The sequence below is a fragment of the Macrobrachium nipponense genome, chromosome 38, assembly GCF_015104395.2.
Source record: "Macrobrachium nipponense isolate FS-2020 chromosome 38, ASM1510439v2, whole genome shotgun sequence".
Lineage (NCBI taxonomy): Eukaryota > Metazoa > Arthropoda > Malacostraca > Decapoda > Palaemonidae > Macrobrachium > Macrobrachium nipponense.
This window is the reverse complement of record NC_061098.1, coordinates 5,740,330-5,767,024: the sequence shown is the minus strand read 5'-3', so window position 1 is coordinate 5,767,024 and position 26,695 is coordinate 5,740,330. Positions and strand designations below refer to the sequence as shown.

Here is a 26,695-nt window from a genome sequence, read left to right as displayed (position 1 = left end):
GATCTCTTCATGCTCCGCTCTCTTCCCGTAGAGAGGACGCTCGGCGTTCCGACTTCGACGCTTCTGCTGACGACGAGTTTGTAGCTGTCTGGACGGACTTCTATGCGTTCTGCCCCTCTTCGACATGACAGTGTTGACGCTCAACGATACGCTAGTCGGGTAGTTGATCAAGTTTCTTCGTGGGACGTTCGTAAGGACGCTTCGCGGGATGTTAGAAGAGTCACTACGATGGACGCTCCTTTGGACGCTTCGCTGGACGCATCGGTCGGACGCTGATTTGGACGCTAGGTTGGACGCTCAGATGGACGCTCGTAGACGTTGTAGTAAGAGCTCTGTGGACGCGAATGTGGAAGTTCGCTGTCTTCGGATGTTGTTCCCGAGGCTTTGGTGACGACTTCACGTCTTATTTCTTCTTCACGTTCGCCTCTAAAGGTGATTCCTGATCCTGTGACTGTTAAGGATCCGTTACCCTCTTCTTCTCTTCATCGTTCGGATAGGAGACTTGGAGCGAAAGGACTTGTGCCTCTTCCTTCGGATTTGCACTCGGGTAGGGAAGAAGGAGAACTTAGCGGTTCTTCTGAGGATGTTGATGAAGAACAACCTGCTACGTCTGCTTCGTCAGATTACCAAGTTTTGGCACGGCTACTTCGTGATTCGTTTGGGGATACTTTCCAGCCTGCTGCCCTCCTTCTCCTCCTTCTCAGTTTTCGTCGTCGAAGACAAGCAAGACTCCAGGGTTCGTGAAAATGAAGAAGTCGTTGTCTACTAGAAGAGCTTTCCGGAAAGGTTTAACGCCTGGATGGAGTCTAGGAAAGCAAAGGGAAGGACTACTTCGCCCTGCCTCCGTCTAGACCTTAGCGGTAAGGGCAGGGATGTGGTATGAGACAGGCGGATTTAATAGGATTGAAGGTTTTTCACTACGTCTGCTCAAGGTGATTCGCCAAGCGTGGTTGATTGCCTCAAGGAGGCCCTTCCCTTTTAGCCTCAGCTAAAGTGTCATGGACGACTTCCGAACTGGTCCACCTCATCTTTTGAAGGGACTGTTTAGGTCCTTAGAGGTCTTCAACTTCGTTAGACTGGTGTCTTGGAGCTTTAGACAACCAGTCTCGTAAGCCAGACTCGATCAGCTTGGGGGAGCTGTCCAGTGTATTGTCATGCATGGACAAGGCCGTCAGGGATGGCTCAGAGGAGTTAGCCTCTCATTTTTCAGCAGGGGTGCTTAAGAAAAGGTCGCTTTATTGCAACTTTGCGGCTAAATCTGTCTCTCCCGCACAGAGGACAGAACTTTTGTATGCTCCCTTCTCGAGTCATCTCTTCCACCCCCAAGCTATGGTGAAGGATCTGGCAGTTAGTCCTGCAAGAGAAAGCCACGCAAGACCTGTTGGCTCAGTCTTCGAGACGTCCGGCTGGCCCTTCAACGTCTTCGGGGAGGGCCCAACCGTTTATTAGAAAGCAGATAGCTCCTTTCGTGGTGGGACTTCCTCGCTAGATCGTCGTCCTCCCGAGGAAGAAAGCCTTCCTAGAGGTAGAGCCCTTCCAAGTCTAGGGGCAAGAAGTGAGAGATCGTGCCTTCAGCCACCGGTAGGAGCCAGGCTGCAGTTGTTTGCAGAAGCCTGGAGAGAAAGAGAGGCGACACCTGGTCTCTCGACGTCATAGAGAAGGGTTACAAGATCCCTTTCATAAAGCCGCCCCCGTTGACTTCCACTCCCAGGACTTGTCCCCATCGTACCTCAAAACAAAACGGAAGATACTTTTCGACCTGCTCGAGCAGATGCTCGAGAAACGAGCAGTGGAACAGGTTTTAGACCTGGCAACGCCAGGATTTTACAACAGATTGTTTCTTGTACCGAAACAATCGGGAGGATGGCGGCCAGTCTTGGATGTAAGTCGTCTAAACCTCTATATAGAAAAGCAGAGGTTCAAGATGGAGACACCTCAGTCAGTTCTGGGGGCCTTAAGACCTGGAGATTGGATGGTATCACTCGACCTCCAGGACGCCTACTTTCACGTCCCGATACATCCCCAATCGATGAAAGTACTTTCGGTTCGTACTGAAAGGGAAGGTCTTTTCAATTCAGGGCTCTTTGTTTCGGGCTGAGTACGGCCCCTTTTATCTTCACCATCTTAATGAAGAACGTGGCGAGGTGGCTCCATCTTTCCAACATCAGAATCTCGCTCTATCTGGACGACTGGCTCATACGAGCCTCCTCGCAGACCCGGTGCCTGAAGGACTTGCAAAACGACTTTGTCTTTAGCTGCGTCCCTGGGACTTCTGGTGAACTTCGAAAAGTCACATCTGACCCCAACAGAGTTCATCGTGTATCTGGGGATTCAGATGGATTCAGTGGCTTTTCGGGCTTTTCCGTCCCAGGAACGTCAGCAACAAGGCATAGAAAAAGTGTCAGCCTTTCTAGGGAAGGATTCATGCTCGGTGAGGGAATGGATGAGTCTGCTGGGGACCATTTCCTCGCTGGAGAAGTTTGTTTCCCTCCCTGGGGAGGCTACACCTCCGACCTCTTCAGTTCTTTCTGTCGGACAACTGGACAGAAAAGGACAACTTCGACATGAAGTTAAGCATCTCGGAAGAGGTGAGGAACCATCTAAGATGGTGGCTCGATCCGGGATGGAAGCTGTCAGAGGGCATATCCCTCAAGCTTCAGAACCCCGACCTAGTGTTGTTCTCCGACGCGTCATCCAACGGGGTGGGGTGGGAGCAACCTCTAGGGGGGGGGAGGAAGTGTCCAGGTACCTGGAGAGGGGAACAGGTAACCTGGCATATCAACTTCAAACGAGCTGGCAGCGGTTCAATTAGCGCTCCCAGTTCTTCCAGAACAAAGTCTCCCGTCGTGTAGTTCAAGTCAACTCGGACAACACCAACAGCCCTGGCATACTTGAAGAAAACAAGGAGGGGAAGGAAACACACTCTCGCTCCCTGTTCGCTCTAGCGAAAGAGATTCTACATTTGGGCAAAGGAGAGAGAAAAAGTCACAATATTGACAAGGTTCATTGCCGGAGTCGAGAACGTACCGGGCAGATCTCCTCAGTCGACAAGGACAGTTATTGCCGACAGAGTGGACCCTCAATCAAGACGTATGCCAGGAGCTGTGGGGTCTTTGGGGATGTCCCTTAGTGGACATCTTTGCAAACGTCAAGGACGGCGAGACTTCCCCTGTATTGCTCCCCGGTTTCTCGATCCGGAGCAGTAGCAGTAGACGCCCTTCTATGGGATTGGACGGGCCTAGATCTCTACGCTTTTCCCCCCCTTCAAGATCCTGGGGAGGTGATGAGAAAATTCGCAGCATCGGAGGGGACGAGGTTGACTTAATCGCCCCCTTTTGGCCCGCAGCGATCTGGTTCACAGAGGTGATGTTCTACCAAGTGGATTATCCGAGATCTCTTCCGTTAAGGAGAGATCTACTCAAACAGCCCCACTTCGAGAGGTACCACAAAAACCTCTCCGCTCTGAGTCTGACTGCGTTCAGACTATCCAAAAGTTGGCCAGAGCGAGAGGTTTTTCGAAACTCAGTGGCTAAAGCTATCGCCACCGCGAGGAGACCATCATCAATCGCGTTTACCAATCGAAGTGGGCAGCCTTTAGAAGTTGGTGTAAGACAAAAGGAGTTTCCTCTACCAACTACCTCTGTGAGCCAGATCGCCGACTTCTTGCTTGTATCTTAAACAGATCTGAAGCTGGCAGTGTCAACCATTAAAGGCTACAGAAGCGTCTTATCTGTATTTTTGTTTTTCGCCATAGAGGTCTTGACCTAGCTAATAACAAGGGATCTCATGATCTATTGAGATCTTTCGAGACGACCAAGGTACCGCTACCGAAGTTACCTTCGTGGAACTTGGATGTGGTCCTCAAATATTTAATGTCAAATCGCTTTGAACCTCTTTCCTCTTCGTCTCTACGAGATTTGACGAAGAAAACTGTATTCCTAACTGCTCTGGCGACGGCGAAGAGAGTTTAGCGAAATACAGGCTATCAGGCAAACACGTCGGCTTCAAAGGGCATAATGCGGTCTGCTCTTTGGGTATGTCGTTTCTGGCCAAAAACGAAAAACCCTTACAATCCGTGGGCCTAAAACGTTCGAGATCAAGGGTATGGCAGAGATCATTGGTCAAGAGCCAGAAAGAGTCCTGTGTCCTGTTAGGGCTCTAGAGAGTATCTTCGTAGAACGAAGGATTGTCGAGGTTCTGCGGAGAACTTATGGTGTTCGGTCAAGAGACCAAACATGCCCATGTCCAAGAATTGCACTGGCATTCTTTTTAAGAAACACCATTAAAGAGGCGCACTCTTCTTGCAAAGACAGCGACTTTAAGCTGCTAAAAGTTAATGCGCACGAAGTAAGGGCTATTTCAGCCTCAATAGCCTTTCAGAAAAACATGGCTCTTAAAGACATTTTAAGTGCTACTTTTTGGAGGAGTAACTCAGTGTTCGCCTCGCACTACCTACGGGAGGTGAGAACGACCTATGAAAAAAACGGTTACTCTCTTGGGCCATACGTCGCCGCAGACACTATTTTGGGGGCAGGAGGTAGCACTCATCCTTTCCCATAGAAAAGGGTAGGTGAGTTTTAATATTTGTATGTTTATGGTTGTAGGGTCGGCTGCCGAGTACAGTCATCCCTTCCTTTAGCCTTTGGTATATGGGAGTTTGTTGTTAGGCTAACTTAGGTGGTGGTTTTGCCTCGTTGCCCTCAGAAGTATGGTCATGGTCTAGTCACATTGTGGTCCCGTCCCCGTTGAACAGATCATCTAGAGCGCACCAACAATACTCTAGTGAAGCAGAAGCAGGCCTTGGGTGAGAGTAATCACGAAGTCAGCTATGCTAACAGGTAAGGAACCAAGATGTCAATCATCTACATTATATGTTTCCTAAAATCCTTTTTCTGTCTCTCCCACCGCCCAAAGGTGGGATTCAGCTATATTATATCTGACAGGTAAGTTTCATGAACAAAATGATATTGTTAAGATACAATAAAGTGTTCATACTTACCTGGCAGATATATATATTTTTAGTACCCACCCACCTCCCCTCAGGAGACAGTGGAGATAGAAAATCTGATAGAAAATGGAATGGTTCCTGATACCCGCCGCCCTCCCAGCGGCGGGAATGGGTACTAACCACCCAACTCCCACTACGTGTGTCGTAAGTTTTAGAAATTTTGTCGGACTTCAGAGAATACAGCTATATATATCTGCCAGGTAAGTATGAACAAACTTTATTGTATCTTAACAATATCATTTTTACTGACATTCCTTTCACTGTTCTGTAAATTATTACGGACATTCTTTTCACTGTTGCATAATAATTAGCAAGGCATATCAATTTCCATCAGGATGTTTAGTGTTTAGTCCTGTAGGCCAGTGTCTAGACTGCTCTGACTCGGGGAGGTTATCAAATGAGTTTGCTTGTTGTGCGAAGAGGGGAATGATGCACTACCCTGGGCAAGGACTCACTAAGTAAGGGATGTTGCCCTGTTCTTAATGTTCAGTAGGAACTTCTTGGGGTCTCAGGTACTGATGGCAGTGTGTGGTGACACCAAATTACCTTTAGTACCTCTTTCTGTGTCTGAGACGTCACTCACAAGTCTTTGGATATTGTCTCCTGGGTGCCTGTGGTGGTTGCTCAACATGTGCAACTAACTGTTCACTCATGAGGAGAGAACAACATTTGTAGTGGTGAAAGAGCAGTTGGAAGAAAGATGACAAGGGAGGAAAATATTGCTGACTATACCTCAAACAAGTAAATTGAGACTGTGGAGAGCCAAGGTACACAGGTTGTAGCACAATCCAAGGGTAAAGAACATTGACGTTTGATAACTATTCAACATATGACAAACAGAGGTAGCCTAGCTCCCATAAGATACGTAGCTGCACATATACCCCCATGGTTATAGAAAACAAAATTCCTTCAAGGTTGACTAAGTCAAAGTATATGTACTGTAATAAGAAAATACTATCAGTTTTACATGTGAATTACTTTATGATGTTAAATCTAATACTTACAATTTCATTACAGGTTGCATTCAAACTGCCAGTAGCTGTGGATCCATTCATGGTGAAAGTCTTTTATACGCTTTTGTTAGGATTTTTAGCAGATTTTATATCGCCACTTACAGCACTTTTAGTCCCCCAAGTGACTTGCCTTGTTACAGGATTTTTACTTAGTCTTCAAGTCTTCCCACAGCACATGGCATTCATTGCTGTTTACCTACCTCAGTTGAATTCAGGACTGATAGGTGAGTTTATGTCAAATTTATGAAATTATTAGCATTACAGTATGTGTAATTAATTACAAATGAGATATCCTCTTTTCAGACAAGATTCTATAAATAGATCTACATACTGTAGATCTCATCTTACCAGTGGCAGTAATAATTTGGTTTCATTTCCTACTCCAATTATATGCCAATAATTAATCGTATGGTCTGTGACGTTCCAAGGATCACCAAATATGGTACTTTAAACAATTTAATTAAAGCTTTTAGAAAAAAAAAAAATTAGATTATATATTTGAGTATTTGCTCATCCATACACAGCGCCACAAGGTGACAAGCCATATGTTTCAAAGGAATTGATTCATCTGCACATTTAGAAACCATGCTAAAAGTACTGCATTTGTATGAGAAAGGTTACATTATTTTGCAAAGTTATGCACTGGTATATTTTAAGTTTTTATACGTTGTTTCATAAAATAAGTTATAGAAGCTTAGCTTTCATTTTCCACAATTTAAACAATCATTTATCACAAGCCATTTCTTAATCTGATTTCGTTCTAGATTAAGTTAAATTAGCTAGATCAGCTGGTAGTAAAAATATAAATACCTATCTATAAAAAGTTTATGGTTCTATACAAACAAATTGAGCGTTTACACTAAGTTAATTGTTCAGTCTTTCTGACACCACATTTCTTCATGGTTTGAGTAATAAGTCAGATTACTTAGCCATGTCTAAGTACAGTTCCCGTACTGCTATTGAAACCATATGTACAGTACTTCAGTTAAGAATTGTTCCAGTAATGCACTCATGGTTGAAGTTTTAAGACACTTGTGATTGATCAGAAGTGAAAACCTTCTTGTCTCTTAAAAGTTTTAGATCTCATATTATAAAGTGTCAGATTCACTTGATTTTCAAGTAGTAACTTCTTTGATTATTAGGATCTGAAGTGTCATGCTATCGTAATTGTTTATAAATGTAATTGTGTAATATTGTATAAAAATAAGTTTACATTATTTTTGTGCAAATACCAATCTAAGGACAAGACTTTTTTATTACTTTTATTTGTTCATCAGAATTTGTTTTTCATGTTGAAATTTAATACCAGAAAAGAAATGATTGAAAGAGCAATTAAGTGTCTCAGATGTGTACAAAGTCTTCAAAGAAAATGGATTTAGGCTTTTATGTATTCTACCGAGTTAGGTCACTAGAACCTATTAAAAGGTTTTGTTCTTATTTTCAGGAACACAATTGTTAATGAAGCTCTCGAAACCATCAGAAAGTTTTGCTGCTGGTTTATCAAGGATAAATTGTTTTTACTGCCTAACTGATCTCTTTAGTCCATGGCTGTTAAAGGTTGTTACTCGGAATATTGGGTAGGTAATGTCATTCTGTGTCAGATATTTTTCATTTTTTATGGTTAAGTGTTGACTCATTATGAACTGAGAGAGAAACTTTAATAGATAACAACACGATAATATTTTAACATGGATTTACAATTAGTAATTATGTTGTAGTAGTTAGGTAGGTAAAAGAAAAAAATATTTGCATTAGTCTAGAATGGTATGAGATGCTTCACTAATCTCTGAATCATAGATCTTCTTGTCCAGGTGGTAAATACAGTTTTTACACATGTAACTTACCAAGTAATTACCTGTAGCTGAAAGCTCAGTGAGCTCTCAGCTACAGGTAATTACTTGGTAAGTTACATGTGTAAAATCTAATTTTATTATAAAAATGTCATTTTTTAGGACATTTGTCATCATCATCATTGTTTTGGCAGGTTTTGAATTACTTTTAGTGTATTATATCTCTTTCTGCACAAGTTTCTATAATATTTTTGCATGATCATTTAGGTAGTCATGATGTTTATCTTGCTACTACCATGGCTATCACTTCTCGTATTCTATTCCTTCACTCTCATCATGTGCCCAAGCCATCTTAATTTAATTTCCAGCCTCTTAACAATGATTCTCAGCATATTGCTGGTCTCATCTCTTCAGAATCTTCTCCATTTTCTTTAAAAGCACTCATATTTACAGTGCATAAACACAGATCGTGTGTGCTATAAATTTTTATTCTGTTTATCTGTCGGAAATTCTTATCTACAATACTAGTTATCCAGTTATTTAGTTCTACATTCTCCATATTATTGCATATTCTCTTTTATTCCCTCTCAATACCAGCCTCACAAGCTTGTGTATTACCTAGGTAACAGAAATGTTTTATCTCCTTTAAGGTTTGCTCTTGGATAATCCTCATCCATGCTTTGGCCAATTGCTGGCTATCAAAAAAAAACCTGTTATAGATGGTTAAAGGGACCACTTTGTATCATGACATGATCTGCTTTTCATAAGTTCTACACCATTCTCCAGCTTTGATCTTTTGTAGGCTTGACAAACTTTGGTATTTGCATGATATCCACTGTCTAGAACTCTGGGGGCAAAGTGATACATAACCATGCATGATAGAAAAAAAGAATTGGCACATACTGTGTTTGCACAATATGGAGGCAGTGTTGTCCTCTTTAAAGCTAAAGCAGTGTACCTGTTGTTCGCCAGTATTTCATATCTCTTACTGCTTTGTTAAGGATGATCTTGTTTGTGAGCTATGAGCTATGTAGATAGAGGCTTACAGTGTGACGTCACATTAACACCGTTCCTCAGATTGGTCGGACTGAGCTACAAGCAACACTGAACTTTGTTAGTATGTATTCAGAATGTTCACAAATGCCCAAACCCTCAAAATGATCACCCCTTTTGTATGAAATGTGATTGCTTTTGTGGACCATCCAAATTATCAGTCCTTCCAGACCATCATATAGATAGATATTTTATCTTTATTGTATAGGTAGTAAGAAACCAGTAAAATTGAGTAATATTGAATTACTGATGGATGATTTCAGTAGAAAGTGTGTTCATACTATAGTACAGTATACATAACAGCCTTAATTTCTTTCTTATTATCTTCAGGTTGCCATTGAATAGTAATTCTAAGCAGTAATGTAAGGTGGTAGTTTTTATTAACTAATTTGTATATACTGTAATCTGCTTTGGTAAGCTAGGACTCTGCAGTACATATTGCTTGGTTTTGAGTAAATGGAATACCTGTATATCTACAGTACAATATATTACATTGAATTACTGATATCAGTGTCATGAAACTGTACAAAACGCATTACTTACAAATATGTACTGTTGGGTATTTGATATATTTTATGTAGTAGGTATTGTAAAAGAAATAGGGAAGAAAACATACTTGTGTAGCATCAAATTTAATACTGTATTGAAATTTAAAGATATAAATTCAGTTGTTGTTGTGCTCATCTCTATGTAAAAGAATACAGTATTGTAGCATAAAATTTAATACTGTATTTAAATTTTAAAGATATAAATTCAGTTTTGTTGTTGTGCTCATACATCTATGTAGAAACAGTAAGGTGAATTTGCTTTGAACTTTTATTGTAAACGTTTGAATTTTTTTGAAGCTTCAAAAGTACCAAATTGTGTACAAAAACTTCAGGTTATTCAGCTTAAAAATGATAAGTTACATAGAATATGTTATACTAATTAATAATTGTTTTTATCAGGTTTACTCTTAGCTATCAGATAATGACTTTTAGCAGTTTCGTGGTTTTGGTTGGTGTACTGTACCTGTTCCATACTAACCATAGGAAAGATGCATGTAAGTATACTACTAGTTAACAAAATCTGGATTACTTCACTTCAGAACGTCTAATTAATCATGTGCCATAACAATGTAAAATTGTAGAGCATAAGTGCTGAAAAGGTTGAATTGCATTTACTGTACCATGGTGCTTGCTTAAGGATGTATGCCCTTAACCTATACGAATCCTAAAACAGTGCCTTTCCACGTTCAGTGACCTCAATGGAAATTCTTTCCCATCTGCTTTAGTGGGATGATATTGCTTACTTGGAACTGTTGATGTGTTATATTTTGTTTTATGGAATGTCAGTTGTATAGGGGCTTACAATCGTGAAGTAGTAAAAAGAATGAATAGGGTCAAGTTGGGTATAAGTTAAAACAATCTTAGAGAGGTAAAAAGGAATCTTTTTGGAAAGTGGTTCCAGAAGTGGGTTTCCTTAGCAAGGTGGATAGTGTTTCATAATGTAAGAGGAGTCCCTTCTATACTATAAAATCAGAATACAAGAAAATTTACCAGTACTTTCTTTTCATATCTAATTTTTGTTTTGCAATTAGTAAGGGTGCTATCTTTTTGTTAATATGTAGTACAGGCAGTTCCCGGGTTACGACGGGGGTTCCGTTCTTGAGACACGTCGTAAGCCGAAAATTGTTGTAAGCCGGAACATCGTCAAAAATCCTAAGAAAACCTTACTTTTAATTCTTTCTTTGGGTGCATTGAAAAACTATGTAAACTGCATTCTCATGGCATTTTTCATCAAAAAAACCTTCAAATAATTGATTATTTTGTATTTTTGGTGTCATCTTTCATCTGCCAGATGAGCGCTGTAAGCGTCGTAACCCTGGAAATAATGTGTGATGAATATAATTGAAAAGCGTCGTAACCTCGGAACGTCATAAACCGAGACCGTCGTAAACCGGGGACTGCCTTAGTACCATTTGCATGATGAATCCAAAACACAGAAATAAAAAATCAAGATTTAAAAAAAGATTAAAATAGCAAATTTTCCCTGTTTGAGAGATATGTAGCCCCTTCAACTTCCAGGTATATTACCTTTGCACTCTTCTCCCATTGGTGTCTAACCTCTTCAGCTTTTTGTTGAATCCTTTGGGAAACTTGTAAGTGTCCAATAATTGTACTCATTGGTTTTGTTAATTTTAGAACATGATTACTTTAACTCCCAATTCCTCTTGGTGATGGATCATGCTTAGTGGTTAACAGCTGTATTAGTTATAGTGTTAGATTTTGGGTTAGTGACCAACACACTTTGCCTACTCCTGTAACTATCTCCTTCACAATGCTTTTGTATTAAAAAGTTATCTTTTGTAGATCAACACATACGCCTCCATTGCTGTAATCAACATGCTGAAAAACAAACTTATATTCTTTTTATTAATCAATAGATGAATTGGAACAAAAGGAAAAGTCATGCAGGTTAGGATGTTACAATTTGCGAATATCGCAAATGAGAGAAAATGATGTGGAGTGATTTAAGAACAAAATGCTTTTGTGGGAAGGGGAACATTTGTGTTGAGTTCATTAATCTGGTTCAGCAGACTCAGTAACGACAAACAACCCAGTGTGGAGTGCAGTAAAATTGAGGGTTTCAAGATTTGAAACTTGCCACATATTGTTTAATTATTTTTTCACATAAAAGCCTCGTGTGTTTGTTAATTCTTTTCTTAATATCACAGATCACCAACATGAGATCAGTTTCTTCAAGTCACTTCTGATCAAATTATTCTTCAGTATCCCAGTGGCTTTCTTGTTGCCAAGATTTCAATGTAAGTAATTTGAAAGTATTTTTGTTCATTATATTATTATTATTATTTTTTTGTTACAGTATCTCCAAGGAATCAAAAGGAGCAAAAAATTTACGGGCTAACCATACCAGAGTAAAGTGCTATGTTTCCATATTGAAGACTTTTATATATTTGAAATATAATCATTCTTGCAAAGAGTTAATGAAACTTTTACATATTCACAATTTGTTCCCAATCCCTAATGTTGCTTTGGGATGCAATTGTCATTTGAGAATGCTAACCTTATCAATATGTTGTTGTGTGCTTGACCCTCCAAATTCATAGATTTGATTTGTGCCCTTGTCATCAATAATTAAATGAAGTAATGTTTTTTTTTATGTTTCATGCCAATTGTCTATATTTTTAAAATTTTATATTATGGTTTTTAATCTTTATTTTGTATGGGACACCATGTATGTGTCCTCAGTATAAAATGTTACTGGCTATTAAAATATACTTGCTGTGAACATGATTCTGATGTTGATAAAAATTTTACAGATATTTTGTATATATTTATATGTACATGTTTTTAACTCAGCTGTCATTTTAATGTTACTGTATGTATAATTTTAGGAAGTAAACTAGTTTGTAGGGACTGTTCAGTCAAGTCTAGGAAGGGATATTAGGAGTTTTTAACAAGTTTAATTGCAATATGAATACTGAAGCTGTTCCTTGCTCTTTCAGATTTACTGAGGAGGGTTGGAAATCAAAATACTGTTGGACTGGTGACAGCTACAGTACTGATTGTTCAACAAGTAGTACTTGTTCCTCCATTACAGTCCTTTTATAATTGTCGGAAAATTGTCTATGTCTCGGCTGCTGTGCTTTCTTTATTTTTTCTATTACTGGTAATTATTTTTATAGTTTTAATTTATATAGGTTACATTAGAATTCATTCAAGGGGTAAGCTGTCTCTACTCCAGCATTACTCTATAGATTTTGATCATATTCGCTGTTGAGTCTCATGAAGAATCATTGCCACTTTTACTATATATTGTGGGTTAACAGTCGGTACAATTAAGAGGATGAATTAGGTAATAATGCACATTTTTAAAGGCATCCAGGGTATGAGAAGAAAAGCCTGGCTATAATTTGTGATAAGGGAAGTTACGATACTAAAGAATTTGTGCATTGACCACTTATTCTTCATTCATATGCAGGTTCAACCTAATAATTATTTTTGGTACATTGTATAAAGTTGTTAATTCCATATGCATATACATTTAAAATTAGTTTTTGATCTAAAGCTGCAGGTTTAGTACTTTTATACACGCTGTTCTTATAAACTGAACACCTGTGGCAAAATTGGAAACTGTAGCCCCATAATGGTGAACCCAGTGCATATTAAAACCATTACTCTTTTGAAATATAGATGTCCTCTTTGGGTGATGAAGGGGACCTTCATGGTTAATGCCTCTAGCAGTGCCTTCAAAGATGTTCCTAGGATGTGTAAAAGAATGATCGCTCATACACATCCCTGAAACCCTGCTAGAGCCCATACACCAAGTAGGCGTCTTCAACCTCCAGAGAAGACATCTGCTCTATAACTTTTTATACAGAGTGGCAGTGGGATTGCATTAGGGTTCCTATTTGCCAATGTCTACACAGGCATTATGTAAGAAAACCTTTGTAACAGGATCCCTCTTCCATTACCACTAGTATATAGATATCTTTCTGAGTGGGGACATTGGAAAAGATCTTAAAATATTACACTGGAACTTTGGAGAGTGTTCTGCTTTTTCTTTTGTGAAAAAAGCAATAACAGTAGTGTATCCTTCCTGAATGTATACCGTATATACTCGAGTAACGTGCGATCTCGCATATCATGCGACCCCAAAATTTTCACCAATAAACAGTGGTTTTGTCATGTATCTCATGTATCATGCGAGTTCCTTTTTCGAGGTCAGTTTCATAAGGTTGGTGGTTTAGCATGCTAATGGCCGAGTCGTTCAGATGTGTGCTGCTGCTAGTGAAGTTACGGTAATTTTCTTACTAATCTCGAGAATTGAATGGAAGATCTCAAGATTAAAAAAGAATACCAAGATAATAAAATAATTGTAAAAATAACACGCCTTGGAGTCCTAAATCATTCGTCTCTCTCTCTCTCTCTCTCTCTCTCGTCTCTCTCTCCGCTCTCTCTCCTCTCTCTCTCTCTCTCTCTCTCTCAGAAATAAATACTGTAATTTGAGTCTTTCACCAACGGGTATCAGTAAATGTGTAGCCATTGTGTGCGTGTTTAAAAAAATGTGCAGTACACACACATTCCGATATTTCGGTTTTTGGAATTTTTCAATTTCGGAAATGTGAGGTCAGATGCATAATCAAACAAACATCACTACTGCAGCAAAAACATTTTTTCCTTTATGTTTTCATTATTGTTATTTATTAATTACAGTTTATTTAAATAAATATTAATATAATACTGAATGTGAGATAATTAAGATCACCTATAATAAAATAGTGGGACAATTAATATCATATGTTCACTAATAGCTATTATTTTCAAAACAAACATTCCGTAAAACCCAAAAATATATGTACATAACAATCAAAATCTAATAATGTTTTTGCAGTTCAACTTGTGAATTTCAATAATAAGTATGATCTATAATATATTTCACCATATCGATCTTGCAGTTGAAGAGTCGTAAAATTTTTTAGGATGGTCCGGGGAAAGGATTTGTACTTTGTGATTACGTTATCGCTACAACACACTGTGGTATTTTCATACCACTATTATTGATGACGCATCCGCTACGACACACTGGTATTTTCATACCACTATACATTAAAGTTAAAATGATCATATTATATTATTGTTTTCTTATGAAGAAATAATTATATAAAGAAAATTATAGAGTAATTTTGCCGTCAGCAGTCAGAAAATCACGAACATGGTAACGTTCAAACCTAGTGTCATCCACGGCATGTCTATAAAGAACAGAAGCAGAAGGCAGTCATTGGATAACAGATCTCCATGGCTACCAACCAGCCAATCAGGTGTTAGTTATATCTCTGTGAATTTCTTAGAATGAACGTTTACACGTAACACACGGGAAGCTAACGATGATGTGTGTGCTTTTATGATCTTGGGATTTTTGGTTAATCTTGGGATTTTCCATGGTCAACTCTTGGGATTAGTAAAAAAAATGTGATTATTTGAGTAGCAGTAGCAGCAGCTGCAGCGCACACCCAAATGAATTGGGTAAGCCTAGCACGCCAAACAATAGTATTTACAAAATGAGCGGAGCTCTCGGCTGGGCTGTTTTGGTCTACCACGTGTTTGATCGCATATCTGCCAAATTTATAACAACAAAAGAGATAAAACCATTTCTCCCATTACAGATATCAAATATTATCTTTTCCGTTACGCAGAATTCTAAATAAATTACGTAGGTTCACGATTGATAAAGTTTTTTTTATGCAATAACAAGAAACGGAGTCAGATTTTCTATCAACAGGGCATCTCATTTTGGTGCTGTTGCGAATATTTCAACCAGTTCCACGTCCGTTTAAATCCATACTGACTGTACAGTCTGGAGGCAGTTCTCCCTTCTACACATATCTTGATTTCTTAATATCGTAGGTATAGAATAAATTGGTGAGCAAGGAAATATGAAATAAAGCATAACAGTAAGTTAACGAGTGAGAAAATAAACAATTGTATACAGACCAGACTCTCTCTCTCTCTCTCTCTCTCTCTCTCGTCTCTCTCTCTCTCTCTCTCTCTCCTCTCTCTCTCTCTCTCTCTCTCTCTCTGAGAAAATAATAGATAGGAAACAATGACTGAATATTGCTTGAATGTGATATGGCAAAGTTTTGGCCTGACTGAAGTGTGGAGTGACTTTGACACCGACTTACAAGTTATTCCTGGTCATCTCACAACCATGGATAGACATCAACTTCACAGCCGAGAAAGGGCAATCGTATACAAAATAAATAGGTATGGAAAATGCGAAATGCAGGCCTATGTTGTCCCATAAAAAAAGCTCTCGCTTGGACAGCTGTAAGATTTAGGAGAGAGAGAGAGAGAGAGAGCAGGGCCGAATAGGAAGGAGATTAAAGTACCTGGGAATGAAAACCCCTTATAATCTTATAATTATAGCCTCGGGGTTTGTCTCAAGGACATTCAAAGGTCTGTCACACACGGGCAGTTATTGTTTTTGTAAAATTAGCATAAGGGCAGATCTTTAAAAGCCACGCGAGAGAGCTCGCCACGGTGACAAGACTATACTTTCCATATGAATTGACGATGTCCTATACGAAGATGCAGGTGATAAAGATGAAATGATCAAAGATCTGGAAGATGATGAATACGATGACTGCCTTGATGTCAAAGAATTCAGAGCAGTATTTGATGATACGGACACGGAGGATTTTAGTTTATTAATTTTATGCATTTTTTTTTACTTTAATAAATTTTCACTTACCTGCGTATCCTAAAATGAAAATAATAGTTCAAGTAACAAATGTTCCTTTTACTGAGTAAAAGAAAAAACAAAAAGTAAAAAAATCCTTCGGTGTTGTGCCTTAATCAACTGATTTGGAAATTATAGATGGTTAGTCTAGAACAGTTAAACATGTTGTATAAACCAAAATAATGCAAATGGCGCACGATCGCTCTTTTGTATTTTAAAATACAATAGTAATGTGAGAATGTATACAATATTATTGGATATAGTGAAGTACAAGTAAAGCATATATAACTTTTTAAAAGATCTACTGTTTTTCTCCGGTAGTAACTATCGCGATCTGCCGATTTGGGAAAGCATAGACGGTACGCTAATTTTATACCGCGTGTATGATACGACCCCTTTAAAATTAGCTTCAAAATTAGGTTTCAAAAGTCGCATAATATGCGAGTATATACGGTATATGCAGCAGACACCATCAAGGTATGCCACTGTATCCTTCCTTGTATTCCATCTCCTACAAGGACAGTAGTGCTTGCTTTTCATGGAGCTATGAGGCTTTACCAGCAAAGGACCAATTACATACTTTAAGGGTATTGTTGCCATATGATCAATGTCCATTTGGTATAGGAAGAAGAAACTCATTTGGTATAGAAAGAAACTCATAGATTTTGAACTCCTTCTGAAGTATCTTGAATCTTATCATGCTACCATTGGAGAAGAAGTTACAAATTCATTCACATCTTCACTGTTCATTCTTGGCACTGCTGAAAGATGTAGTCAGGAGAGTATGCATTCTGGTTTTTCATACAGAAGACATATACCTGAAATGAGCACCTTGCTTTAAATTCCATGGTATTGGACTGTCCCTTTTGACCTACCATCTTAGCCTTTCATCTAAGTATGAAATTTGCTATGTGATTAATGGGATTATGATGAAAAAAAATAATATAGTTTTTAGAACAAACCCATTCATCATGTACTGCATACATGCCTCCCAGATACCCGAATCTTGCTGTCTATCATACAGTTTCCTTAAAATGAGCCTGTTGTTTATTAATCAATACACAGAATGTTTTAAAACACAATATGGCACATATCCATAATTATGTAATAGGTTTGTATGAAAATACTTTTGTGGTATTGAAATATATTACATGTTGACTTTCCTTTATTTTCATTTTTAACATTTTATCCTGTGGGAATTTGCCTTGAAAGTTAATTTTTTTCTAGGCACCTTCTATAGTGGAATATTTGGGGGCCTTATTTTGAATAATAGTAATACAGTATAACAGGGGTTAATTAAAAATTAAATTGCTTGTTCCATCTGCTCTTGCATTAAAATACAAACAGATATATGATTAAAAATAAGATTTCGTCCAGTTATAGCAATTATTTATCCAGTATGACTAGTATATGAAAAGGTCATAATAATGTGTAATAAAACTGTAATCTTTCCTTTAACTTCTCATTGCTTTATTTGTGTTTTTTTAACTTAATAAAACAGCATTTTGTACATGAACTTTCCTGTCAGATATATACTTAGCTTTACGTCTCTGACGTCACGACAGAATTCAAAACTCGCGGCACACGCGACAGGTAGGTCAGGTGATCTACCTTACCCGCCGCTGGGTGGCGGCTGTAAGAAACCAATCTCCCTTTTTCAGCCAGAATTTTTCTGTCGCCAGGTGACGACAACTACACCTGTGGTTGTTACCTCCTGACAGCTTTATTCGATTCTCGTTGCCGTGGATTTATTTGGACTGACTTTCGGTGAAGTACCTGATCTTGTTGGCTTGGCATAACGCATTTGTGGATGGTTTTTGGATATGATTTGGATTTTTCTGTTGAATTTCAAGATGTCTGGAGTTAGAGGTTAAGAAATCTTCTATGTTTAGGGTGTGCTCTTTGGATGAATGCAAGGTGAGACTACCGAAAGCTACGGTAGATCCTCACACAGTTTCGCTTTAAATGTAGAGGGAAAGAATGTTCTTTTGTTAACCCGTGTAATGAGTGTGAGAAGTTGGATGAGGGTGAATGGAAGGCTCTTTCTTCCTACTTGAGGAAGTTAGAGAAAGACGGGTGAGAAAGGCTTCGTCTAGGAGTTCTAGTAAGTCTCGTATTAGCGAGGTAGAAGAAAATCCTGTTGTAGCATTAGAACTTCTCCAGTTTCAGCTCCTGCGCCCTGCATCGAACCTAAGGATATGACTACGGAAGTGGCAACCATGAGAGCCACGATCCTTAGCATGGAAAAGAAGATTCGTTCGTTGCAAGGTAAGAGTAGTGAAGGTGAATTGTGCAGTGACCCCAGTGCAGTGGAGGGTGCGTCTGATCGGCTCCTTAATGCTTCCAGGCCTAGACCTCTTCCAGACTCCCAGTCCCCAGTGGAGGAGGAAAGTCAACAGCCGCAGGAAGGTTAGGGAGAACTCCCACCGATCAGGCGTCCCCTCGGTAGATCCTGATGGTTCCTAACCCAGGCTGCCCTTGTTCGCGCGAAGAAGGAGGTATTGCGCCAATGCTTCTCTTCTTCTTCCTCACCTTCGCCTAGAAGAGGATGGGAGCGCCTCGGATTCTTCGCGACGCTGAAGAGAGCCTGGAAGGCTCCTGGCGCCTTTCCTTCCAGCCCGGAAGTTTTTCCAGAAGAGCCGGAAGTAGAGATCAAGAAACCCAGGATGGAGCAGGAGTTCTCGCCTCATTAGTAGGCTTCGAGCCTCTTCTCCGGTGGAGGATTTTGCAAGATTCTCCAGCTCGAATTCTTGCTGGGCTGCAAGCAGCAGATTTCGGCGCTGGCGGCGGGGCTCCTTGGCAGGAGGAACGCGTCGGCAAAGACGTCTCTCTCCCTGTCAAGAAAGTCTAGGATTCCTTCGCCTGTGTTACCTTCTCAGTCAGAGTCGGTTCTCTCTCCTGTATCAGCGGATGGAGGAGGCGCTCTTCCCTCGGCAGAGCTTGTCGTCTTCCAGGCGTCAATCGCCCAAGAAGCTTTCTCCTGGTGACTACATTTCTCCAGTAGAAACCGGGATCTAGCGCCTAGTAGGCGCTCGTTCTAAAGACAGGCGTACAGCCTCGTCTTCCTCGCTCCTTTCCGAAGATCCTTCATTCTCCGGATAAGAGAGCCTACTCCTTAATGGATTCAAGAGACAGGATCTCGCCCTTTGTTAGGCGCCTTCTTTGAGCCTAGTAGGCGCTACTCCCCAAGTAGACGCTCTCCCGCTCCCAAGCGCGGTGCGGAAGAATAGGCGCTTTTCTCCTGATAGGCGCGGCTCTCCTATTAGCCGCTCTGTTCGGGGACAGGTTCGTGTAGAGCCTGAAAGATATGTCTCTTCTGGCAGATTACCTTTTGAAGAGACACACAAGTCTGGATCGAAGTTTGTGGAGCATGGTAGACGCCAGTCTCCTAGTAGGCGACCTTCTCCAGGGCTTCGCTCTCCTGTAAGTAGGCGCCAAGAGCCTAGTAGGCGTTCGCCTCATGGTAGGCGCAGCTCGCCTGGCAGCCGCTCTCCTTTGAACAGGCGCATGGATCCTGTTAGCGCCTTGAGCATAGTAGGCTCTCCTCTCTAGTCAGGCGCTCCCTTTGAAGCCCGGGATTCTAGGAGTAGGATTAAGGATCACAGAGCACGCACTCATCAGAGTAGGAAGGACTCATTCGAGAGGAGCTCTCCAGAAAACTTTGGCTTCCCCTGATAGGCGCCAGACTGCTTCTAGACACTCTCTAGACAGACGCACTTCTTTAGAGAAGGCTAACTGCCCCTCGTAAAGAAGCGGAGGGTTCTTCAGTGGATGAAGTTGAACCTTCAGAAGAGGATTTGGTGAAGGACTCGTCAGTTTCGTCCTATAAGATCCTTACAGATCTCCTTCTTCGAAGAGTTTGGAGACTCCCTTACTCCCGTCGCTCCTCCGTCTCCTCTCTCTTTATTCTCGACTTCGAAGAAGACGAAAGTTTCCTCTTGTGTGAGGATGAAGCCAACCATCTCAATGAAGAAGGCTTTGAGAGGTTTTGGTGATTGGCTGCTTTCTAAGGAAGAGAAAGGGAAGACTTGTGTTTTCTTTTCCCTCCTTCCAAGCTTTACGGGCAGGACTAGGGTTTTTGGTACGAGTCTGGAGAACCCCTAGGCCTGGGTCTTCCTTCATCGGCGGATGCGGACTTCTTCTTCACTGGTAGATGCAGCACGACGCTCGGCTCTTTTGTCTGCTAAGACTACCTGGGCTATGAACGAGCTTGACCACCTGTTGAAGGGAATGTTTAGAGTCTTGGAAGTCTTCAACTTCCTTGACTGGTCTTTGGGGGTCTTGGTAAGAAGACTCAGAACCCGGATGCTATTTCGCCAGAAGATCTCAACAGTGTTCTAACGTCCATTGCTAAAGCAGTTAGAGATGGATCGAGCGAAATAGCCTCCATGTTTGGAGCAGGGATCCTTAAGAAGAGATCAGTCTTCTGCTCTTTTCTGACTAAGTCTGTTTCGCATGCTCAAAGAGCCTCGCTTCTGTATTCGCAGCTCTCGCCTCTGCTATTTCCGAAGAAGATAATCCAGGACATCTCAGGATCTATCTCTGCGAAGGCGACTCAGGACATGCTCGCGCAGTCGGCACGGAAGCCTAGGACCTCCTTCCAGACGAAGACGAAGAGGAGGACTCCAGCTAGACAGGAGCCCTTTCGAGGGGGCCCTCCTTCTAGAGCCTCTACCTTGAGAGGTAATAGACCTTCAAGAGAGGTAGATCCTTCTCACGCTCTTCCAGAGCCAAGAAGTAGGGAAGTAGTCCTCCAAACACCAGTAGGTGCCAGGCTTCTAAGATTCTCGGAAGCCTGGGCAAAGAGAGGAGCGGACAACTGGTCCCTCTCGATTATCCGGAAAGGATACCTGATTCCCTTTACGGAAAGACCACCGTTGACAACGACTCTGAGGGAGTTGGTGGCCAGGTACAGGGATCCCATCATGAGCCTTGCTTTACAAGCAGTGGAACAAATGTTCGAGAAAGAGGCTATAGAGCTAGTGAGCGACCCTTGCTCAGGGGTTTTTACAACCGCCTTTTTCTAGTTCCAAAAGCCTCAGGAGGATGGAGACCGGTTCTGGATGTAAGCGCCCTGAATTTCTTTTGTAGAAAGAGGAAGTTCGCCATGGAGAACGACATCCTCAGTGTTGGCGGCCCTTCGGCCAGGGGACGGATGGTGTCCTAGATCTTCAGGACGCTTACTTCCATGTGCCTATCCATCCTTCTTCAAGGAAATACCTCAGGTTCATGATGGGAGGAAGGATATTCCAGTTCAGGGCTTTGTGCTTCGGCCTTTTCAACAGCCCCTCAGGTCTTCACAGGCCTAATAATGAAAAATGTAGCAAGATGGCTACATTTGGAGGGAGTCAGAGTGTCCCTTTACTTGGGACGACTGGCTAATCAGAGCCAAGTCGCAGAAAAGATGTTTGGAGGACCTACAAAAGACCCTTTTCATGGCAAGTTCTCTGGGACTTTTGGTGAACTTTCAAAAGTCTCAGTTGATCCCCAGTCAAGATCGTATCTATCTGGGGATTCGGATGGCTTCTCTGGATTTTCGGGCTTTTCCGTCTCCAGAAAGATAGCCCGAGGGTCAGAGAAAGTCAAAGCCTTCCTAGAGAAAGACGTATGCCACAGCGAGGGGAGTGGATGAGTTTGTTTGGGGACACTCTCCTCGTTGGAGCAATTCCTTTTTTCTCTAGGAAGGTTTGCCACCTCAGACCTCTCCAGTTCTTTCACTCAAAACTGGAGGTGTCGTTCGCAAAACCTAGGTTCTCCTTTGAGATCTCAAGGGAAATCAAGAAGGACCTCTCTTGGTGGGCCAACCCTCTCAGGTTTGCAGAAGGGATGTCCCTTCACATTCCGAACCCCAACCAAGTGTTGTATTCGACGCCTCGGAAACAGGTTGGGGAGCAACGCTCGGCTCAAGAGAAGTGTCAGGCACCTGGAAGAAGGAACAGGTGACCTGGCACATCAACAAGAAGGAGGGCTGATGGCGGTTTGGCTAGCTTTGAAAGCTTTCGAGCCCCACGTCCTAGCTTCAGCAGTACAGATCAACTCGGACAACACCACGGCCCTGGCTTACATCAGGAAGCAGGGGGGGACTCACTCTTTCTCCCTGTACGAAACAGCAAAAAGAACTTCTGCTTTGGGCAGAGCAAAGGAAGATTTGTCTCCTTACCAGGTTCGTACAGGGAGAAAAGAACGTCAGAGCAGACCTCCTAAGCAGGAAAGATCAAGTCCTGCCTGCAGAGTGGACTCTTGCACAGGATGTTTGCCAGGACCTGTGGAAGCTTTGGGGGGCAAGCCTCATATAGACCTCTTCGCCACAGCCAAGAATGCGAGGATAGCCAACTACTGCTCTCCGATATCGGACCCGAGGGCAGTGTCGATAGACACTTTTCTACTAGATTGGAAGGGTCTAGACATGTATGCTTTTCCTCCATTCAAGATACTGGGAGAGACTCTAAAGAAATTTGCAGATCGGAGCAGCAAGGATGACGCTGGTAGCCCCGTTCTGGCCCGCACAAGTATGGTTCACAGAGGTACCTGGAATGGTTAGTAAGATCTTCCGAGAACATTACCACAGAGGACGATCTGCCGACAACCCCTAATTCGAGAGGTATCAAAAAAACCTCCCCGCTCTAGATCTGGACTGGCTTCAGACTGTCAAAAGTTTGGTCAGAACGAGAGGCTTTTCTGCAAGAGTTGCAACGGCTATCGCAGTAGCAAGAAGGCCTTCTACCCTTAGAGTCTACCAATCGAAGTGGGACGTCTTTCGGCGATGGTGTAGGAACCATCACTTTTCCTCTTCCAGTACCTCTGTGACCCAAATAGCAGACTTCTTACTTTTCCTTAGGGAAGAAAGTGGATTGGCGTTTCAACCATTAAAGGCTATCGTAGCATGCTATCTGCAGTGTTTAGACACAGAAACTTAAAACTTAAACATTCAGAAGATAAGGACCTTCATGATCTAATAAGATCATTTGAAACATCCAAGAAGGTTTTCTCCAGGGATTCCGAGTTGGAATCTGGATGTAGTGCTACGTTACCTGAGGTCCACTAAGTTCGAACCGCCTCAGTCTGCCTCGTTTAGAGACCTCACGAAGAAGACAATTTTTCTCATGGCATTGGCTTCCACAAAGAGGGTTAGTGAACTCCATGCACTAGAAGGAATGTGGGATTCAGAGGAGATGCAGCTATCTGTTCGTTCCTACCTTCGTTCTTGGCTAAGAACGAGAACCCCTCAAATCCTTGGCCTAGGAGCTTTGCAGTCCAAGGCTTGTCTACATTAGTAGGCGAGGAAGGAAGCAGAGAGGTCGCTTTGGCCCCAGTACGAAGTTTAAAGTTTTATCTACAGAGAAAGAAAAAACTTAAGGGCAATGATGTCAACCTTTGGTGCTCTGTAAGGGATCCAAGGAGGACACTGTCGAAGAATGCGCTTTCTTTCTTTATCAGAAGCCTGGTGAAAGAAGCGCATGCGATATGTGATGAAAGTCAATTCAAAGTTCTTAAGGTCAAAGCTCATGAGGTAAGAGCTATTGCCACCGTCATTGACTTTTAGCAAAAACATATCCCCTGAGTAATATTATGAAGGCAACATTCTGGCGTTGCAACTCAGTCTTTGCAAACCACTATCTGAGAGACGTCAAAATTACGTATGAAAAGTGCTTCGGGTTAGGCCCGTACGTATCGGCGGATTCGGTGCTGGGGCAGGGAGCTGAGACATATCCTTAGTGGTATATATTTTTTCCCCTTGTTAGGTTGTAAGTTTTTGGTTGTTTGAAAGAACATGCGGGTAGGCATGTTTTTCATTTCGTAGTGCTAACAATGATTAGATTGGTTAGGTGATCGGTTTATGAGTTTATGAGCTCCTTGTAATGATAGTGGTTAGGTTCTGTCATAAGTGGGCGAATCCCCGTTGACAGATCCTGCTCGGATTCTATCAAGTAAGCGGATAACCAAATCCCTTTGATAGCCCCAAAGAGTCTGTCAGCTGTAGGTCACGCCCTCGCTGAAGCTCTTAAGGCAACGCAGACTCATAGACAGTAACTACGAAGTCTTTTGCCTAAACAGGTAAGAACCAAGTTGTGTTTACATCCTACAACTAGTGTTGTTTTCCCCTTTTTTCCATATTTAGATTGCTGTCTCTTTCCCTCCACCAAGGGTGTGTAATCAGCTAAGTATATATCTGACAGGAAAAGTTCATGTACAAAAATGTTATTGTTAGTATACAATAAGGTTTTGTACATACTTACCTGGCAGATATATACGATTGATGGCCCGCCCAGCCTCCCCTCAGGAGACAGGTGGAAGGAAAAATTCTGGCTGGAAAGGGAGATTGGTTCTTACAGCCGCCACCCAGCGGCGGGTAAGGTAGATCACCTGACCTACCTGTCGTGTGCCGCAAGTTTTGAATTCTGTCGTGACGTCAGAGACGTAAAGCTAAGTATATCTCTGCCAGTAAGTATGTACAAAACCTTATTGTATACTAACAATAACATTTTAACAATATTGTATGAAGTCATTATTTTGTATATTTTTTAACTGTCACAATCTAAAACTAAAAATTGCAGATAGAATATGTAATGAACTACAGAATATTTTGCATGAATATTATTGTTTCTTTTATGTTGTACTCTACCAGGTACAGCAGTAAATTTCAATAATGCTACAATATTAAATAGTACATATTCTAGGCTAATTAATTTTGCACTTTTGATACTTAAATGCTTCAAATGTGTGGAATAAAATGGAAACTCAAACACTAATTTGAAATATAACTTTCTTTTTCAGATGGTCACAGAAGTATATGTTGGTTTTATTTTGCTCATCGTAATTTATGGAATAGCTGGTGTTGTCCAGAATTTTGTTGTTTCACTGTTTGTGAACTCATATCCAGGTATGTCAGGCATTTTATTAGCTACAAATCTGATTCTTTATATAGGTGTCAGATATTTTACTGCACAAATTACTGAAGGAATGTCATCCAGCTGTTTTACAGAAGAAGAATGTTTGAATATAACTCCATCCACAAAGAATTTGATGAATGGTAGGTTTTTCAAGAATCTATCAAGTTGGTTTATCAGGAACGAAGTATTTGATTCAGAGAGTGTAGTCATGAATATGGTATACTTGATGAGCAGCATATCAAGTGCTGCTCTCTTTTTAATTACAAAGTATCTTTAGTATACCTTCATATCTAAAAATGGTTTGAAAAGTATATACAGTTAGTCTCTGGTAGTATTTGTGGGAAGTAGATTCTGGGATATGTGAATGGTTTTGTAATCATAATTAATCAGTATGTAGCCTGTAGTCCTTTAGTCTAAATCGGTCTTGAGTAGTTATGTTAATGGTAGTATGAGTATTGCTCAATCAATTGACCATAGATTATTTTATTACATTTTATGAACTATATACTACATATTACTGGAGAAAAAGCAAACCTGCAAATACTCAGGGATATTCATAGTATATAAGGATTGACCAAGAACCACAAGAAGAAATTTGATATATTCCTTTGTTGAGAAGTGATATACATTTAATTCATATACAATATTATTATCATTCCAACTGCACAGTTAAATGGTTCTTTATATATGGGAAGATTTTGTAAATATTAATTTTTTTGTAATTAGTTCTACAACACTGCATTGAGTGTGTGGGGTTAGCACAAAAGTTATGTGGAGCTCAATTATGCTGTGCACTACATAAGAATACTTTTCAAGTAATATTCTTCTCCAAATATACATTGCATCTTTTTGTTTGAACTTACAGTTCTGAAGATATACTTAAGGGTTTGCACAGGGAAAGGTATGCTTTTAAGACTGTGACAAAGGTAATGAAATTTAGTCGTGAACATGAACTTTGATCTCAAACAACAGTACTATTGTAACCCTTTGAGCGTTATGGTGGTCACAAGATTGTCCATAGCAATGCACACACAGACTGGCTATGGACACAACAATGTTTTTCTTTTATTGCTTGTGAATGATTTTTATAGTATAAAGTTGTTTTAAACATCTCAAGAGGGTTAATTTGTGATATGTTTAAGGGTATACTAGTATTATGTTGAATTGTGTGGTCATAAAAGTTATTAGCCTTATCATATTACACATGCTTTTATCTGCCAAAGGTACAGAAAATAGATATTTTTAAAGCTTTTGAAGTGTAGAATAGTGATTGTCAGCTATTAAGGGGGCAGTGGCCATTGCAAACCAAGTTTTGTTTACAGAAAAGGGGGACATGTTATACAATGAAAGTTGCTTAATGTGAACATTTATTTTTCATAAAATAGTTTTGCTAGACCACTGAGCTAATTAATCAGCACTCTCAGTGCTGGCTTTATGTGAACAAAAAAAAAAAAGATAAGTTGGAATTCTTTGAAAAGATAAAGATTAACTTGCCAGTGGGACAAGCATTTATTGAGACACTTGTAATTTCAAATCCACCAAAATATAGGAAAATATAAGTGATTTTTCTGTCATTGAACACTTTCTGTTAATGACCATTAGCAAATTTGTCCTACTAAATTATAATTCTTGGGTATTGAAAAAGAAACCCACAAATTCAATTTGTAACTTGTTTACTACTAAGTATTTACATTTAGT

The 26,695-nt window shown here is 40.6% G+C and overlaps 1 protein-coding gene across 2 annotated transcripts in view; it reads left to right on the top strand.

Annotated features, from left to right (window-relative positions):
- Positions 1–25,345, top strand: part of LOC135209865 (uncharacterized) — a 29,491-nt gene extending 4,146 nt beyond the window's left edge. The window contains exons 4-9 of one of the 2 annotated variants that reach the window (XM_064242623.1): positions 6,026–6,245; positions 7,466–7,598; positions 9,812–9,906; positions 11,581–11,670; positions 12,373–12,536; positions 24,882–25,345. In XM_064242623.1, the coding sequence (XP_064098693.1) occupies positions 6,026–6,245; positions 7,466–7,598; positions 9,812–9,906; positions 11,581–11,670; positions 12,373–12,536; positions 24,882–25,274 (1,095 nt within the window). In that variant the 3' untranslated portion in view covers positions 25,275–25,345. The remainder of the gene's footprint in view (positions 1–6,025; positions 6,246–7,465; positions 7,599–9,811; positions 9,907–11,580; positions 11,671–12,372; positions 12,537–24,881) is intronic. The other variant, XM_064242624.1, reaches the window with a different exon arrangement.
- Positions 25,346–26,695: the final 1,350 nt, after the last annotated feature.